Below are 19,623 nucleotides of genomic sequence, written 5' to 3' on the forward strand. Positions count from 1 at the left end.
GACATCGCTGCTCACAGTCCCAGCAGACCGCACAGGGCCAGTGACTGGGCATCAGAGGCTGGAGGAAAGCGGGGACAGCTTCCGTTCCCCTGCTAACTCTGTGACCCTCGTTGACGTTAGTCGTGTTGCCTTTGTAATAAATGATCAGGTTTCAGGTAGGTAAATATACTACTTAAAACACACACACACAACAAAACAAACAACAACAAAAAAGCACACACAAAAAGAAACAAACTATAAATAAATATAATAATGATACAATAATACACACTTCACAGCCAGCGTATTCTTTTGAACCTCCTTTGATTTTTTAGTCAGCCGGAGTATCCTATTTTTTACCATTAAATTTTACTTGTGAATCCATTGTAACCAGATAAATATGAGGGATAGTGACTGCAATGCAGCAAAGATAATCGCGTGTGAAGACAGGACATCCTCTTACCTGGGTGGGTGGGGTGGAAGGGTGTGCGGCTTACAAACAGAATAAGGTAACTGTGCATGTCACTGCGAGATAACAGCACAGTTCATAAACCAATAGTGAAAAATATGATTGGTGGAAGAATGTTTCTGCACCACCATTACCCAGCAAGACTTTCACTCCGATTGCTGTTTCACCGTGCCTGGTAGCATTCAGAACAACAACAGATGGTAGAAGATGCGAATTAAACAGGCAGCAATGTGACTGTAATATATTTAAATACTGCACCAAGAGGTGACCTTATCTTCACGAGTATTGTTCCTTGTGTGACTGCGCGTGTGTGTGTTTGTGTGTCTGTGATTGTGAATAAACACTTGCAGTGGTCGGGGTGTGTTTTTGTCAACATTGTGAAAGTGGAATGCTGTCTGGGTTATTCTCCACAAGGGACACCCTCCTCCCGCATCTGTATTGGAACATCCGCTTTCAGTATCTGACTTGAATACCAAAAAATAGTTTTACCCGCACAGGTTGTTTGTCATCAACATGATTAAATACCGCAAAAAACAAGATTGTACCTTTCATGGGGATAGATCAACACTTAAGCAGTTCGGTTTCAATTGTTAAAAAACAGAGGGTGGAGACAGGTAGAAAGCAGTTGGGGAAGAGAATACACTTTTAGCTCTGTTGGTTACAAAATCTGTATTAAACAAATTAACGACCCTACATTTATATGTTTACATGGAAGGGAAAAACAACTGGTTTGGGGAAGTCGTCAGTAGCATTTCAAGCATCACACATGGTTTTGTCTTTGATAAATAATTCACATTTGTCCAAATTTACTTTCGTTAAAAAAACAATAAAAAAAAACCCCACAAATCAACAACAACAACCAACCCACAAATATGTAAGTCCATCTTTGAGTTTCAAAATAAGCTGACTATTGTGCTTTCAGAACGAGCAGCAGACGTTTTTCCCACTAACACCAACTGGGGGAAAAAAGTCCAATATCATCAAAATACAAACAAGTCCATGTTTAGAACCCCAAAAGACACGGTATTGATAGCTGTGATAGTTGACGTGATAAGGATATATATCTCTTAAAATGAAATAGTGACGACACCCAAAGTGCAAGCCTCGCACAAAAATGTATCAGTAATACGAAAGATAAGACCTGGAAGTAAAAAAAAACAGCCTCGTTCACAAACTTCACCTCCCCTTTTTTCATCGTGTCGGCCTTTAAATAAAATAAACGGGTACTTGGTACACAGTACATGGTACAAATTTCCCTCCTTCCCGATATAAAAACTGTGCGTCTATCAAGTTACAATACGTAGATTTCACAGAGAGAGAGAGAGAGAGGTATAATTTGTGTGTATTGTATCTCTGATAGTCGTGCACATTAGCATTACCTTTCATTTAAGTCAGTTCTCCATTCACCACGTGGAACATGAGTAAAAAAATATTTTTTTCTGTACTGATGAAAAATCAAATCGGTACGTTACTATGTTTTCTTTTCATGGCTTTATTTTCTACCTCACTGGTCGTCGTCTGTTTTGACTCTTTCATGGCCTATTTTGTATTGTTCGTTTTCTCGTCATTCTAAAATACATGATTTTCATAATTTTGGAGTCCGGTTTGATATACGTTTTGAACCAAACCGTACGGAAAAAAAGTTTGTTTCTCATGGAGCCGTCACTGCGTTGGGACAAATATATATTATACTCCACACCACATCTGCTCGCCAGATGCCTGACCAGCAGCATAACCCAACGCGCTTTGTCAGGCCTCGAGTGCATGCATAACTTTTCAACATTTGTGTACCTATCTGAGTGGATTTCTTCTACGGAATTTTGCCAGAGGACAACACTCGTTGTCATGGGTTCTTTTTCAGTGCGCCAAGTGCGTGCTGCACACGCGACCTCGGTTTATCGTCCCATTCGAATGACTGGACGCTCAGTTCGATCAAGGTGATAGAATGGTCAAGGTGATAGAATGGTCAAGGTGATAGAATGGTCAAGACGCTTGTTTTCCAACACAGAGTCCGTCAGAGTCTCAATTCAAATCCCGCTCTCGCCCCCTCTCCCAAGATAAAAAAAAATAAAAAAAATTCAGTCACACAGGCCAGTAATAATAGATGGATAAAAAAATTTTTAAAAAAAGGCAAGCAAGCACGCTTTCATGCACGTGCGCGCGCGAGCACAAACACACTGGAACGTACTGACACTTTCTGCGGATGGACCTGCCGTTGGGAGAGCAGAATACGTGTCTTCACAGGTCTGTCAAGTCCCTGGCTGCTTTCAAGTGTATACTGGACTGCGCCATAGTTCTGTCTCTCTCTCCCCCCCTCCCCACCCCCACTTCACTCTCGTTAGTCCCAGTCCCCCTCTCTCTCTCCCCCCACCCCCACTTCACTCTCGTTAGTCCCAGTCTCCCTCTCTCTCTCCCCCTACCCCCACTTCACTCTCGTTAGTCCCAGTCTCCCTCTCTCTCTCCCCCTACCCCCACTTCACTCTCGTTAGTCCCAGTCTCCCTCTCTCTCTCCCCCTACCCCCACTTCACTCTCGTTAGTCCCAGTCTCCCTCTCTCTCTCCCCCCACCCCCACTTCACTCTCGTTAGTCCCAGTCTCCCCCCCTCTCTCTCTCTCCCCCCATCCCCACTTCACTCTCGTTAGTCCCAGTCTCCCCCTCTCTCTCTCCCCCCACCCCCACTTCACTCTCGTTAGTCCCAGTCTCCCCCTCTCTCTCCCCCTACCCCCACTTCACTCTCGTTAGTCCCAGTCTCCCTCTCTCTCTCTCCCCCCCTACCCCCACTTCACTCTCGTTAGTCCCAGTCTCCCTCTCTCTCTCTCTCCCCCTTTACCCCCACTTCACTCTCGTTAGTCCCAGTCTCCCTCTCTCTCTCTCCCCCCCTTTACCCCCACTTCACTCTCGTTAGTCCCAGTCTCCCTCTCTCTCTCTCTCCCCCTTTACCCCCACTTCACTCTCGTTAGTCCCAGTCTCCCTCTCTCCCCCTTTACCCCCACTTCACTCTCGTTAGTCCCAGTCTTCTTCCCCCCCCCCCACCCCCACTTCACTCTCGTTAGTCCCAGTCTTCTCTCTCTCCCCCCCCACCCCCACTTCACTCTCGTTAGTCCCAGTCTCCCCCCCTCTCTCTCTCTCCCCCCATCCCCACTTCACTCTCGTTAGTCCCAGTCTCCCCCTCTCTCTCTCCCCCCACCCCCACTTCACTCTCGTTAGTCCCAGTCTCCCCCCTCTCTCTCTCCCCCCATCCCCACTTCACTCTCGTTAGTCCCAGTCTCCCCCTCTCTCTCTCCCCCCACCCCCACTTCACTCTCGTTAGTCCCAGTCTCCCCCCCTCTCTCTCTCTCCCCCCACCCCCACTTCACTCTCGTTAGTCCCAGTCTCCCCCTCTCTCTCTCCCCCTACCCCCACTTCACTCTCGTTAGTCCCAGTCTCCCCCCCTCTCTCTCTCTCCCCCCACCCCCACTTCACTCTCGTTAGTCCCAGTCTCTCTCTCTCTCTCCCCCCACCCCCACTTCACTCTCGTTAGTCCCCCCCTCTCTCTCTCTCCCCCCACCCCCACTTCACTCTCGTTAGTCCCAGTCTCCCTCTCTCCCTCTGCTGTCTATCAGCCACTCTCTCTCTCTCTCTCTGCTGCCTATCAGCCACTCTCTCTCTCTCTCTGCTGCCTATCAGCCACTCTCTCTCCCCCTCTGTTTTTGCTGCTGTTTGATATCCTGTTTGCTTGGTATTGTTTTTGGACAGTCTCGGACAGCGCAATGGGAACTGACTATCCGCCTTCAAAAGACACCAAGAATCACACCTAATTCACATAACTCATCAATGCAATTATTTTTAAGACCACAAGAAAAAAGGTTCGGCTTCGACAGACACAAGGCCAGTAGCGTAAAAAAAAGTGTCAGTTTATCAGCTTGGCATACATATACATGTGTTAGGTCGGTAAAGAAATGTTGCTCATAAGGGTCCCCTGTATGAATGGAAGAGAACATAATTCTGAGCATAAATGGAAACGCATCACCTCGTTCATTCACATAAAATAAAATAATTGGGAGAGTGGGGGTGGAGGAAAACGTCACGGGAAGTCAAATATCTGAACAGCTGGTTTACCCCCTCCCCCACCCTCCCGATATGAATACAACTGAAGTTGGTCACTTTTATGTAAATCGTCTGTGTTATTAGAACTTTTAAGTCACCCGTGGCCAAATAACACGCTTGTTTAAAAGTAGCTGAAAAAGAAACAAAACAAAACAAAACCAAGAAAGAAAAACCCCATAAATCAAAAAAAACAAAAAAAACCCACACCCAAACACCAAACAAAATACAAGGGCACCACAAAGTTTTTGAGTGAAGTAACTGACAGAAGCAATAAAGATATAAGTCACATTTTTGCAGTTATTTGTATTGCTCATACATCTTCTCTATTAGAAAAAAAAAATCTTCAGTAACATTGTTAATTAATATTTTGATGTCATTGTAAAATTCAGTAGTGCTTAAAAATGGACTTTAACAAAACATGTTTTTTTTCTCTACTGTTTTATATGGTTTCTCACAGCCGTGACTAAAAACATCAAAAGTATGGATAACCAAATAAAGTGTCATAAAATTGATGTCATCAAACTTTAGAGATTTACCTGATGGTTTGAGTCGGTGGAGACTGGGGTAGCAAGGAGGAACTAGAACAATTCTGAGAGAGGGGACGGGGGAAGGGAATCAGTCCACACTTTCCTTTTCCCTTTCTAGCTTCACAAACAACAATAGTATGTTCATCGTCATGCACATAGTATACCAACAACAACCACCACCACAAACCGAATCATTTTGGGGGTAACGACAAATGCATGCAATACACAATTCAGCCAGGTCCTGCAATTTACGGCAGGCTGCGCGGACACTCCAAGTAATACATGAAGCCAATACAAAGGATTGTAAAGTAGTAGCATAGTCCTCATAACATCATTCCGTTTTGTTTTTAATGCAGGCAAGGTGTGTAAAACAAACCAAAAATGTTGAGACGTGGTTTTTCCTCACACGTACTTGCTGTTCCAAGTACGGAATTGTTTTCACGTAAGGACAGTTAGTTGTTTGTAGTCTCTGTATAATGTGTAACAATAGCAGCGAGGACGCATCGCACGCAGTCACTGTGTCAGGAACAATATCCTGCAGTCATCAGTCACGACCATCTGACCGCGCTGCTTGGAAGAATCGGACCTCTCCGAAGAAATGTCTCCAATGCTTCCAGCAGAGAAGATCACGCCAGCGCTCTGAAAACTGTGGTCAACATGTTCATTACTTGAGCACCGCTATCACTCATTCCGCGTGTTCCTGAACCAGCGAGTTTACCGACAGTATCAACATGATTCACAGATGGTCTGGGGTTAAGAAAATTCTGGCTTTGTTCGAGGAGAGAGAGAGAGAAACAGAGTCAGACAGAAAGATAGAGAAGAAAAAACACACCAAAACAATGAAATAAAAAAAATCTGAAAACAAGCACACCAAAGCAGCACTACAATTAATGGTTGTGTTAGCTTAATCTTTGGGTAGTGTTTTGGGGTGTGTTGGAGTGGAGAGCTACTCATTCAGTAAAGGAAAAAAAATCGACCAAAACGACAATTACAATAAAACAATGGTTTGCATGTTGGCAACAATTTCGTTAAAAAAAATCATGCCCGCACAATATAACAGGCTTAGGGATTGCTAAAAGTCTATACATGTAAGCCTCTGAACAGCCTTAAAAGCCCGCCATGTATCTTTAACGTATTGTTATAAAATCAACTAACAAACATAAAATAAACAAGCTCATCGTATATTTTAATTTGACATATATATAAAGTTCGCTTTTTTCAATACTAGCCCACGTGTTCCATCTTTAAAAAAAATAACAACAGTTCTTGGATAATAATAATAATGGATACTTATATAGCACACTATCCAGAAATCTGCTCTAAGGAAACAGTTCGTACCACGAGTTATTGGACACTGACATAGGACAGTTATGCCGGCTTGTACATGAACCATAATCAGAACTTCATGAGCGAGAAACAGGGACAGAGGCATAACCAGTGGCAGACTTGAGGTGGCCGTCAGCCTGTGGAGAATACCATGGTGTATGGGGAACACTAAACAGCGTGGATGTGACAGACTGAAGGTGGCCGTCAGCCTGTTGAGAATACCATGGTGTATGGGGAACACTAAACAGCGTGGATGTGACAGGGCAAGGGGGGTAGAGAGAAAGAGGTATCAACAATCAGGAGGACGCCCCGCCTTCTGTTGTCAAGCAGTTCATCACACAAAACATTACCACTCAGAACCGTAACTCAGTCACAGGTCTGTATCCTTTTAACTCTCCTCCCCCCCCCCCCCCCCAATTAAAAAAAAATGGTAGATTGCGAATCTAAATGAAAAAAACACACCAAAAAACAAACCAACAACCCAATAACATCACATAAAAAAAGATAGAAAAATAAGCGACTGGGGCACATTTTCACATCAGCTTCTAGATTCTCTCAGAACCCCACCCCGGCCACCCCTCTCCCACACGCAGAAAGGCTGCCAGAAACCTACCCCACTATGATGATGACCAGGGAGCCGCTGTCCGCTCCGCGATGTCTGACAGGACACACACCCCGACACGACAATAGCCACGCACACGTCCCCACTGTGGAGTTCAAACCGTTGATCCCTACAGGTCAAACGGCGGCACGGCACACACATGCACGTGACGGTCAGGAGGGGTCCGTGGTGGGGGGGTGCAGATGGGGAAGCAGGCCAAGAGAGGTCGCAGCCCCATGTTTCCCGTCACCCACACCAACAGTTCACACAGCGCGCTGTTCACAGCATCAAGCTTTCCTCTCCACTGCTGTTAGTAACTGTGGCACTGTTCCAGCCGTTTTGGTTTTTTTGTTTTTTGTTTTAATTTATATTTTATTTTAATTATTATTTCTTTTTATTCATCTCTTTTCTCACCACCATATTTTCATGAAGATGACTCCCCACCCCCCACCCCACCAAACCCTTCCTCTTCCACCCCACCTATCCGACACCCCTTCCCCCTACCCCCTGTTGCGTTCTGTCCAATTCTGAAGGTCACGTGATTCCCCCGCCACCCCCCCACCCCCACCCCAACCTCCCGGACCGGCACGACACAGACAGGTGGTGGTCATCCTGCCCGTTCAGGACAGCGCGTCCTCCATGTCCACATTGTCCAGCGTGTAGCTGCCGGACGTGGTGGTGTTGCCGTCGTCGTCGTCGATGCCGCGGGAGAAGCTGGTGTAGGTGCCGGCGCCGTCCGGCAACAAATGTTCATAGGCGGGGGGCGGGCAGCGGGGCAGCGACTTGCTCTGGGCGAACGTCACCTGGCGCCCCGACCCGCCGGGCACTCGCGAGCCGTGGGGCAGACTCCGGCTGGGGTCCGCCAGGCAGCTGCCGTGCTTGGTCATGGGGGCGGTAGTGGAGGAGGTGCTGGCGGAGGGCTGGTTCATGTAGTGGTTCCGCTTCAGCGTGGACGGGTGGACCTTGTCGCCGAAGTAGGGGTGCAGGCCCGAGTTGTCGTTCATGGACATCTTCATGTTGGCGTACAGGCGGCGGGTCTCGGGCTCGCGGAAGGAGCTGAGCGGCAGGATCTTGGTCTCCGGGGACCCGAAGCTGGCGGACCCCCCGGGCTTGACCGGCGACAGGGGCGACGTGGAGCGGTCAGAGCAGCGGTCCAGGGACAGGCACTGGTTGCCTGCAACACCCACATCCACACACTGTGAGAAACAGCTACAGATGGAAAATGATTAATAATGCACGTGTGTTGCCTTGACATGTCGAAACCACTTTGTAATTCAACAGTTTTCGTCTGGGATTTTTTTTTTTTTTATGTACTATTTTTGTGTGTTCTTTGTTGTTTTTATCGTTCGTAGTACTTTGTATTACTTTGACTGAAAAAAAAGGAAGGAAAAGAAAAGAAACAGTTACAGATCATACCCTATGTTGCCAACTACAACGGCGTGGCAGCTATACCGGTGGTGTAGAACCTATATCACCTGCGCTGGTGTCAAGTATAGCAAACTACAAAGTGTTGGTCGCCAAAACTCACAAGCGCAAACTGCACGCGTCATGATTCCTTCTGTAAGACACTGTCAGCGACGTTGTCCACACTGTACGTACAGCCAGAGAGCTAGCTGTCAACATGCAGCAATGGTCCCTGATGGGATGCAGCTCAAATGTAACCTGTGATATATGCGGTGAGAGACAGCAACAAATTGTCGTTTTCTTCACAATTCTGCAATTGGCAATGCCTTCTCTTCCGGCCAGAACCCAATGGTATTTATAGACACTGATAATACGATTCTGAATCTGTAACACTGTGACCCATAAAATCCAACAAAATATAAGAAAACAACAAATGTGTGGAATGCAAATACCTCTGGTGCCTGTTGTAAAAACCTACATACAACTGGAGGTACCTGGCATTCCGAACAACGTAATGCTGTTTTTATCTTTAAAAAAAAATCCGACACAATAATACCACCAACAGAGAGACAGAAAAAGAATCCGAGAAAAATAGAAGTGTTAAAATGGTATCCTCATGCACTCAAACCTAACACACGGAAAGAAACAAACAACAACAACAAACAAAGCGCGCGGACCGTACTTTTGAGAAAGTGAGGATAGAAAAAAAGAATATGAAAGAGACAGAAACACAAACAGCAGGAGACACACACACACACACACACACACACACACACACACGGGACGCTATTTGCTGTAAGCCGGGGTTTACAGTCCAGACAATGACTCATAAAGTCACAGACCAGACGTCCAGCTCACCAGTGTACTGAGGACGGCACCATGCAGTCTCAGTTCCAGGCCTCTAAAACAGACTTCATCTCAGCCGATCGCATCGGGCAGTATATAAGTCTTCCATAAAATAAGAGAGGGGTAGGGGTGGGGGAGACGATGGCTGAATGAGGGGACTGGAAGGAAGGGGCGGGGTTGGGGGTCGGGTCACAGTATTGACTCGGGGTTTGGCCCATCGTGAAGGACGCGCATAAATGGACATCCTATACTTCACTGAAACAATAAACAACCACACCAAGACAATCGAGAGAGAGAGAGAGAGAGGGTGGTGGTGGTGGTGGAAACAAATGAGAAAAAAAGAGAGGAAAACAAAGTGGGAGCGAGAGAGAAGAGGACAATGTGCGTGCCTGTGTGTGTGTGTGGGGGGGGGGGGGGAGGGGGGGGGTGTTGGTGGCGGTGGAAACAAATGAGAAAAAAAGAGAGGAAAACAAAGTGAAAGCGAGAGAGATAGAGAGAGGGGGGGGGACAATGTGTGTGTGTGTGTGTGTGTGTGAGAGAGAGAGAATTCGATTGTTTTACTGAGGACAAAAGAATAAACGGAAAGCTTTATTTCACCATGCCCTGACAAGAAAAGGCAAATGGAACAGAAACAAAACAAACAACAGGAGCTCGTGAAAGGAGGAGGGGGAGGAGAAGTAAAACAGAAAACTCATTAACCTTCGGAAATGAACATGTCTTCAAAGGAGAAACTAGCAAAACAAACACACAGAACGAAAGAAAGAAATCAGAAGAAAAATGAAAAAAATAATCGTGTTATAATGAAATAAACCAAAAACCGAAAATGTACGTAGGTTGCCTCTGACAAAGAAGAAAAGCAGTTTCTTCCCGTCCATTCCAAAGGACCACCGGTCAATGCATATGCTTTGGACCAACCATCACCTCTGTAAATAAACACGTCACCAAGATAAACAGGAATTCCTGTTTACGTTTGATACCACTCATAGTGAAAAGACGTTAAAGAACGAACGAATACCTGCCTTTGTCCTGTCTGTCGGACGATTAATCAATCAGATCAATACATTTACCATCACGAATACCTGCCTTTGTCCTGTCTGTCGGACGATCAATCAATCAGATCAATACATTTACCATCAGCTGCGGACCAGTGACACGCCCACCTCCCGACCCCTTCCTGTCCAATGAACGCGGCCATCACTGTGTCGGCTGGTGTTCCCAACACACTGCTCCAGCTGTCCGCTGTGCTAGTCAGTCACAAGAAAGCTTCCCTTCTTTGGAATGTATGGAATCGGGTTAATAGCCGAGGACGTGAATCGACTGAGAAGCAGAATGAATGAGATACTGAAAGTTGTTAAGCTCGTGACGGAACCTTTTTAACACCAAGCCTGAAGCCGAAAAAGACATTTTCTCGAAGAAATAGAGCCGGAATGACAAGAATGCTATCGCTCAAACACGCACGTACAAGAAAGCACACGTGCAAACATACACACACAAGCAATCACACATGCGCGTGCGCAAAACATACAAGCATGCATACGCACATACAAAGATTTAATCAGAATATCCACGTCCAAACTCTGAGCGAGTCTAAATGATCTCCGTACACAAAGAGGTAGAGCCACAAGAACAGTGCAAGATTATGCAAAACCTGTGGTAAATTACATGAGTAACATTTTCCTGACATACAAAAAATATGTAAGAGAAGCTTTGCTGAAGGATATAAAGTCAGATTTTCTCCAAGACCAGAGATAATGATAATGTACTATGCAACACGTTGCTCTACGTAATATTTTAAAAGTATTTACTTATTTGTCTATTTTGTTTATTCATTTCATTTTCCGTGATGGTAGGCTCTGAAGGCCTACCAGCATATTGGATTTATGCCCATGTTTAAAATCTGCCACCTTCTTGAAACTGAAACTGCTCGATAACAGCAAAACTATTGACGCACACAACTGGACAGAGTTAATCGCGGGGCGCGAATACCAATTATCAACGTCCGTTATACTGACGATCAAAAGCCGTGTTCCAGATCGCAACTAACACTGCATGGGAATGACATCCAGAAAGATATAAAGGACTTCATTGCAGGTGGGAAGCCAGAGAATAAAGTGGCGGGTCCTGAGTGTCCAACAATAACAAAGATTTCCCCCTCTACCGTCTAAGGCTCTAGCATATACTTTCCCTTCCCCCTGTTTTGTTTTCATTCTTTGTTTACAGTGCAGTCGGCCTAGGCAGCTAGTGAAGACAGTTGATGCTGGTTTTACTGGTACCTCACTGTTGGGTTTTAGTGGGACGAGAGCTCTACACAGTTCAGAAATATTCCGGTTTTTCTCGTTTGACAAGTCCGCTATTTTACGTATTCATTTTTGTTTTTGTTTGTAGTGTGGTCTGTTTGTCTGACAGCCGCCCCCCTCCCTCTCTCTCGTCATGGATCCATTTGCATGTCTCTATCTCTCTAACGGTCCATGTGCCTACACGTTTCCTGGCTGCCCCTCAAGTGTCTCGTCAAACCGCTGCCCTGTCTGACATTTCCTCGCAGTCTGTGTTCTCCCACGTTTACTGGTCCACCCAAGCTGTTGTGCCAGCTTTAACATCGCATCTTCGCTTTCTCTCTCACATTTATCAGTCTGTTTACCTGCACTTGCATAACTTTCTTTCAGGGAATCGTTTGCTTGTATGCTTTTACAAGTCGAGTCTTCTACAGAACAGAACTTGTCTTTATTACACAAGGAGCCAGGGTCACAAGCGGTATTTTATCGGTCTGTTCGCCTGCTTCCACAGTCTATGACCCGCTGCCTTGTTCTCTGCTTCAGCACACAGTATGTCTGCCTGCTGCTACAATCTGCTTTCATTGAATACATTTGACCGTCCTCTTCCCAAGTCCCTGCTTTTATTGTGCTCTTCTAGCAAATCGTTTGCCGACATTTTGTGCAGTTATCTTCTGCTTACTTTTACTGTTACAGGTGGTCTTACCTGCTTCAATTGTCTCTCTAAGAAACCCCGTTCAGTGAGTGGCTTCTATTTATCTAGTTTACTTTGGTCGTATCTCGTTCACAAAGTTACATCCGTGCTTCCCCATTTTTAAACGATTCGTTGACTGGACTATGCGCTCTCTCTTTTAGAGACCTGTTGGTTTTGTGCATGAAAGCCACCGTTCAACCCACAACATCATCTCCACTCCTTGCCCGCTTGTACAGTCTTCCCTTTATCGCTTCATTTCTCTCTCCGATCTCTCTTTTATTCATCCACTCGTCTGTCCACTTTTCTAACTGTCCACTGGGGACAGTTGTTTTCTGTTGCACTCACAGAACGTCTTCTTGGAGATTGCTGTAACGTTTTCTTGAATCTTGCAATGTCGAGCCAATCAATGTGCCTGGTCTTTCCTTTCGTCTCCAAAGACACTTTGAGGTGAACGTGAAGAGGTAAATTCTGCGACTCTCTGACTGCTTATTGCGCACGTGGGAATGACAAATCAAAGGGATGTGGATAGAATGGCTACATCCAAAACCTCAACGGCAGTCCACCTGCGTGGAACCGACCAACGACCGTTCGCGTTTTGAGCACCATTCCAGACGTTTCAACGGTATCCGTTACTCGAAAGAAGCAAGCACAGTCGAGTCATGCGAAGTATTGACTGTGGAAAATTCAACACTATTTTGTGCTCAAAAGAACTATAAACGATGGGCGCGAACCGCGGTCGCCATTTAGGTACCAGATTCGGAAACATCGAACGTATTTCTAGCTTTGGAGGGGAAAAAAAAGGCTGACGTTGGAGAATATTTCAAAGGCCAGATCGGAAATCTCAGCCTCTTGTCTCTCCCCCCCAGCCCACTGAGGACAAATCATTGATCCAAGTGGCACCGAGAACTGCAGACTGAACGAACATCGACTCCGATAGCGGAGGGAAGAAAACAGCCAGCCAGTAAAAAATAAAAAAAGGTCCTTGCCCTTTTCTACGGAAGAGAAAAGTCGTTTTGCATGTGAGAGGAGTGAAAAAGCAGGTGATAGTCCACCTCCCACCCCCTAAAAAACAAGACAAGTGAGAAAAATCATGTTAACGATCCCTGGCTCCATTGACTTGCAAATGCGCCTTTCGGGGATGAAGGGGGTGGGGTGGGGTCTGTGGGTCGGGGGATGGGGGATGGGGTGTGTGTGTGGGGGGGGGGGGGGGGACCTACAAGGCCTGGCGCTGAAGGGCTTCAGCATCGTGTCAAGCGATCGGTGTTTTTTTCTCCTTGGTTCCCCGGAAGAAAAATGAGCCCGAGCTGGGGAGCTCTATACGGAGCATTTCCAGTTCGGTGGGGGATCGAAAGCGCATAGATTTTTCAGCAGTGTCTCCATCAAGAGCAGACACATTACTTTTCAGTGCCCACTGCAGACAGAGACAGAGTCCGGAATGTGCTGTAAAGCCTGTGGCTGGATGCAGCACGGCGGCCATCTTGTCATGTTATTGTTTACACAACTGACACAAAAAGAACAGGAGGAAAACAGACGAAGTAGGAGTCCAGATAGCTTGAGAAAAAAAACAACAACAACGAAAAGACATACAAACAATAAAACAACAACACACACACACACACACACACACACACACACACAAAACAACAACAGGCATGACGCTGTATCATTTTGTTTCCGGTTGTGCTGTGGGTTAAAGTATACAACTTCAGTGAGGAGGATGGACGAGAAGTCTTATAGGTCTAATTGTCAAAGATGACGTGTTTGTAAAATTCTGAGAGAGTGAGAGAGAGATGGGATGAACTCTGCAAACAGCAATCAAGTGTAACAGCCCCAACCCCTCTCTCCCCACACAAATGGTATTGCATGCGATCCTGAAGGACTTGACTCTTGGTCGCCCTGCACGAACCCAGCACATAGCCTTGCCTCTCGCACGGTCCTGATGGCTGAATTATTCATCTCCAAGAGGCACTAGTTTTCCACGCGGATGTAACAACGCCATTCACCTCATTGCACTCTCTGTCTGTGGGTGGCGACAGAAGACATTTATTACGGAGCTGCCCTATCGCCCGATTGCACAATACGTCACTTCCGCTCCTGACCCGAGTTCGCCTCGTTAGTCGCTACATCCAATCTGGCAGCGTGGCTGGGCTCCACGAGATGCGGCGACATGTTTATATGCAGGGCTTGCGAGCCCGTGGCCTGGCCACGTAAAGTGCGCACCGCATGGTTCCTGAAATTTGGGAGGACATTTTTCCTCTCTCTTATTCCTTCTGGCATCCATCCTGATGTGGTCAAAGCGTGAGCTGTCCGAGGGAAGTGCGTTAGCTGCTAATTGAACGGGACGTCTACTTTTCATTCTGGCCTCTCCCTCCGTGTTACATAGCCCTTCAGCTGTGTGATTACTAGGCCGACGCTTCCTGTATCAGTTTCCGCTTGGGGTGAAGGATCATACAGCGTGCATCGTTCGTTGATGGCCCACTGAGTGCAGCGTTGTGTGGAGTCAAGATGATACGTACGATGTGTCTGTCCACGAGGATCCAGCACGACTGGAATATTCACACCGAATGCAAATGTCCAGATTATATGCCTCAGCCATCACCCTCAGTGACGATGATGCCAGCAACAGTAACATCAACATGGACCCGGTTTGCTCAATGCCAACAACAGCGGTTCAAAACCTCGTTGTAATAGATGTATCATCATCTTTACCGTTGACCACTTGAAAAGTTCACTTGTTGATGTACAAGAGTGCCCGTCTGCCATTTACTCCACTGGTTTCATGTTCTGGTGAACACCCATCTCTCAACACGTGACCAGTCAGTGCCCACAACCTCATCAAACTTTCTCTGGTCGCCAAATAGCCCTCCTCTTTACCCCACGCCAACCACACACACACACAAACACACACACACACGCACGCACACACACACATCCCAAACTACACGCAACAAAATGAACAACAGTGCCAAACTAAGACCCGGGGCTTATCATTCTTCCACGCCCTGCAGCCGTCCGTCCAGTGCAGGGAAGGGGGGGGGGGGGGAGAAGCCCCGAGAAAAGGGCGGAATGGAGGGAGGCCCCGAGACACGGCCTCCGAAATGGAAGCTGCAGCCTTGATTTGGGGCCGGGCCAGGCCGGGCGGATCAAAGATCCGATCCATTAAGAGAGTAATGCGTAAGATGCGGCCACCCAAGCACGTAAATTGGGCCTGAACGAAGACATTGGCGGCTGATTGGAAGCCTGTCTGCACCCTCGTTTTCCAACTCGGAGCGCTAATGGCTCTCCACGTCAGAGCCAAAAGAGCGCAAAGGCCAGAGAGCTCGCGTGTCTATTAGTGTGATAAACACGGAAACGAGGAAAGGAGGAAGGGGAAAAAAGCAGGCATGGGGGTGGGGTGGGGGCTAGGCGCGAGAGGCGTGATTAAAATAAAATTCTTCGTGAGTTGGCCAGCCAGCGTCCGGCCCTATGGTGTTGGAGGGGCTAGTGTTCAGACCGTGAGCAACATTAGCCACGTGCATCAAACTTTGGGCTCCGCCTCCTCACTCATACCCCCCCCCCCTCCTCACCCTACGGTCACTGACATAACTGTGTTTGATGGGACAGACGAGGCTGCAAGGGGTGGCGTGTGTGTGTGATGGCGAACTTAAAGAAAGGCAGATATATGACAACATGTGACTTAGATGACACACACACTGAGACAGATACAATGCTACACACACACACACACACACACACACACACGGAGTGACAGACAGACAGACAGCGGAGGTGTGTGCCCACAATGCCCTGTGGACAAACAAACTGTTGGCAGTGTGGCAAGTGCCCTTGACGTTGTGTGTCCCCCGTGGAGGGCAAAACGCACACAGCACTCGGTGATCCTCACTGCATGGCTTTCATGTCCCTTCACTGTTCTGCTGGGACCCCCCCCCCCCCCCACACACACACACACATCCCTCACCATCACCTGTTGCGCTTCGGTCCACTGGAAGGTGGTTAACTCTGTGTGTGTGTGCGAGAGAGAGAGAGAGAAGAAGAAGAAGAAAATTTAATGATCAGGGATAATTACCACTGTTGGACAGTCAGTTAAGTGATGGCAAACGAATGACTTTTTAATAGGGGTTGCTTAGCACAAAGGGTGAATGAATCCTGGGTTGTTTTTTTAATCTTCTCTCTCTCTCTCTCTCCCTCTCCCTCTGTGTGTGTATGTGTGTGTATGTGTGTGAGTGTGAGTACATGTGCGAACGTGTGTGAGTTCTGGCGCCCGCATGTGCATGTGCGTACTTGTGTGTGAATGCACGCGTGCTCGAGTGCAGAAGCATGTGTTGGACACTTGTATACATGTCCCTGCCGTGTAAAACTGTGAAACTGCATAAGGGACATACAGCTTTTTTGTGATTTAATGCTTACAAACACACTCCTTACGCTTTACTAGTGATTTCTCAAAGTGAGATGTCTACAGATTTATCACAAGCAATAAATCACTTTCCAAACCCCTTTCCTTCATGACTCGACACTGTTTATCCGCAAATCCTTATTGGTCGTTTGGTTTTGTTGATACTTGGCCTACAACAATGACATGGTCATGAATCTTTGTTTATTATGGAGACGTGATCACCCCATCATCAGTCACTGCAAGGAAAAATAAAGCATAGCGCTTTGATAGAAACCAAATAAAAACAATCAATCGGAACATACGTAAACAGAATTTTGATCGAACAAGGAACAGAAGAAAATAAAACAAAAACAACAAAAACCAACCAACAAGCCATCCCTGTGTTCTGTCTCCAAAGACAAGCACTTCTTATCCCGTGTTCATTGATCACGATCTTACCGGTACCCCCCTTAAACTGACACACATATTACCCCCTTAAACTGACACACATCTTACCCCCCTTAAACTGACACACATCTTACCCCCCTTAAACTGACTTACCCCCCTTAAACTGACACACATCTTACCCCCCTTAAACTGACTTACCCCCTTTGACACACATCTTACCCACACATCTTACCTCCCTTAAACTGACTTACCCCCCTTAAACTGACACACATCTTACCCCCCCTTAAACTGATTTACCCTCCTTAAACTGACATACATCTTACCCCCCTTAAACTGACTTACGCCCCTTAAACTGACACACATCTTACCCCCTTAAACTGACTTACCCCCCTTAAACTGACACACATCTTACCTTCTTAAACTGACTTACCCCCCTTAAACTGACTTACGCCCATTAAACTGACACGCATCTTACCCCGCTTAAACTGACACACATCTTACCCCTCTTAAACTGACACGCATCTTACCCCTCTTAAACTGACACACATCTTACCCCTCTTAAACTGACACACATCTTACCCCCCTTAAACTGACACACATCTTACCCCCCTTAAACTGACACACATCTTACCCCTCTTAAACTGACACGCATCTTACCCCCCTTAAACTGACACACATCTTACCCCCCTTAAACTGACACGCATCTTACCCCTCTTAAACTGACACGCATCTTACCCCCCTTAAACTGACACACATCTTACCCCGCTTAAACTGACTTACCCCCCCCCCCCCCCCTTAAACTGACACACATCTTTCCCTCCTACCCCCCTTAAACTGACACACATCTTACCCCCCTTAAACTGACTTACGCCCCTTAAACTGACACACATCTTATCCCCCTTAAGTGACTTACGCCCCTTAAACTGACACACATCTTACCCCCCTTAAACTGACTTACGCCCCTTAAACTGACACACATCTTATCCCCCTTAAGTGACTTACGCCCCTTAAAAACTGACACATCTTACCCCCCTTAAAATGACTTACGCCCCTTAAACTGACACACATCTTACCCCCCTTAAACCGACACATCTTATCCCCTTAAACTGACACACATCTTATCCCCCTTAAACTGAAACACATCTTATCCCCCCTTAAACTGACACACATCTTATCCCCCCTTAAACTGACACACATCTTATCCCCCCTACATTGATACAGAAATACATCCATCAGCCCACGCCAACCAGCGCCGTTCGGAGCCAGTCGCAGCCACAATGAAGGAAACACACGAACAAAGCAGCGGACGTGATGGATCACGCCCTTTAAGCGAAAGAGACGAACAAAAAGCGGACCTGGTCAGAGGCTGATTTGTTGTTTTCATTCCCGAGGAAAATGAGCCATTCCGCGCTTTGTGTGGCGTGACCGGCGTGTTTAGAGAACGTGGAGGGAGGGGGTCATGAGGGGATGATAAGCGAGGGGTGCCGGGGTGGTGGTAAGAGAAAAAGAAGAGTGTGTGGGTGTGTGAGTGTCGGGAGGGGGGGGGGGCGGGCGGGTAAGGATGCAAAAATGGAGGGAAAAAAAGCGTGGGGGGGGGGGGGGGGGGGGGAAGAGCGAGAAGAAAGGGAAAGTGAAACAGCCACGCGCAGCACGGAATCACCTTTGACGTACACATTTATAACACTGTGGAGACGGGCCAGAGAGTGTCACACACGCGCGCACGCACGCACACACACACACACACATGCATGCATGCGCCGGTGCGCGCGAATAGAAGAAAAAGAAGTGAATGTAGAAAGGAAGGTCTGAAAGCCGGATGAGAGGAACTGGAGGAAAACGGTGTGAGGGGGAGGGGGAGGGGGTCAGTCAGGGGAGGGAGCTAGATCGGGGAACAGACAGACATTGAAACATTTTTTTTTTTTTAACTGGCAGAAGACCCAAATTAAGGAGGCGTGTGATAAAATAATCATTTCACGTTGCAAACGTCAAAACTGAAAGCCTCTGTGAAAACTGACAAAATGCTACAACATACTGTGTCTCTCGTTTAGAAAGCTCGAAAAACAACAGAAAATGACATACCTACGTTCTTTTCCCAAACGCTGGTATCATCGCCAATAGCTTTGTCCCCAAAACAATCAATGCCCTGTCTCTCGAACAAATCCAGTATGATAAATAGAACTGTGCAATCAACAACCATCTACCTGAAGATCTAGTCATTAGCCCCATCCACATGTAATATGCGGCTTTTGTTCAAACGTGTGTGTGTGTGTGTGTGTGTGTGTGTGTGTGTGTGTGTGTGTGTGTGTGTGCATATGTGTGAATATGCATAAATTTTTGTGTTGATATGCACATGTATGTATCCTAATTTCTACTGTATATGTGTCTGTGAATGATTTTCGATTCATGTTCATACCTTTTTTATGTACTATCCCCCCCCCCCCCCCCCATTGCACTCCTAATTTAACTATAATCAACGACACCACCATACCGACTGAGTAATGCAGTCTGGAGAAAAAAAATGGACGGGTGATTTTGCATGTGGAGAAAGAAAAAGGGGCACCATCAAAGAAAACATATCAAAACAAGAACTCCAGCCTCGATAAAAAAAAAAAAAAAAAATCAAACAACAATAACGCAAACA

At 46.7% G+C, this 19,623-nt stretch overlaps 1 protein-coding gene across 1 annotated transcript in view; it reads right to left on the reverse strand.

The window, feature by feature from the left end:
- Positions 1–7,608: 7,608 nt before the first annotated feature.
- The window catches only part of LOC143284223 (protocadherin gamma-A4-like), a 127,175-nt gene continuing 115,160 nt past the window's right edge, over positions 7,609–19,623 (reverse strand). Inside the window, exon 3 of the mRNA XM_076590889.1 lies at positions 7,609–8,162. Coding sequence (XP_076447004.1) covers positions 7,609–8,162 — 554 coding nt within the window. The remainder of the gene's footprint in view (positions 8,163–19,623) is intronic.

Source organism: Babylonia areolata, chromosome 7 (genome assembly GCF_041734735.1).
Source record: "Babylonia areolata isolate BAREFJ2019XMU chromosome 7, ASM4173473v1, whole genome shotgun sequence".
In the NCBI taxonomy this organism is placed as follows: Eukaryota; Metazoa; Mollusca; class Gastropoda; order Neogastropoda; family Buccinidae; genus Babylonia; species Babylonia areolata.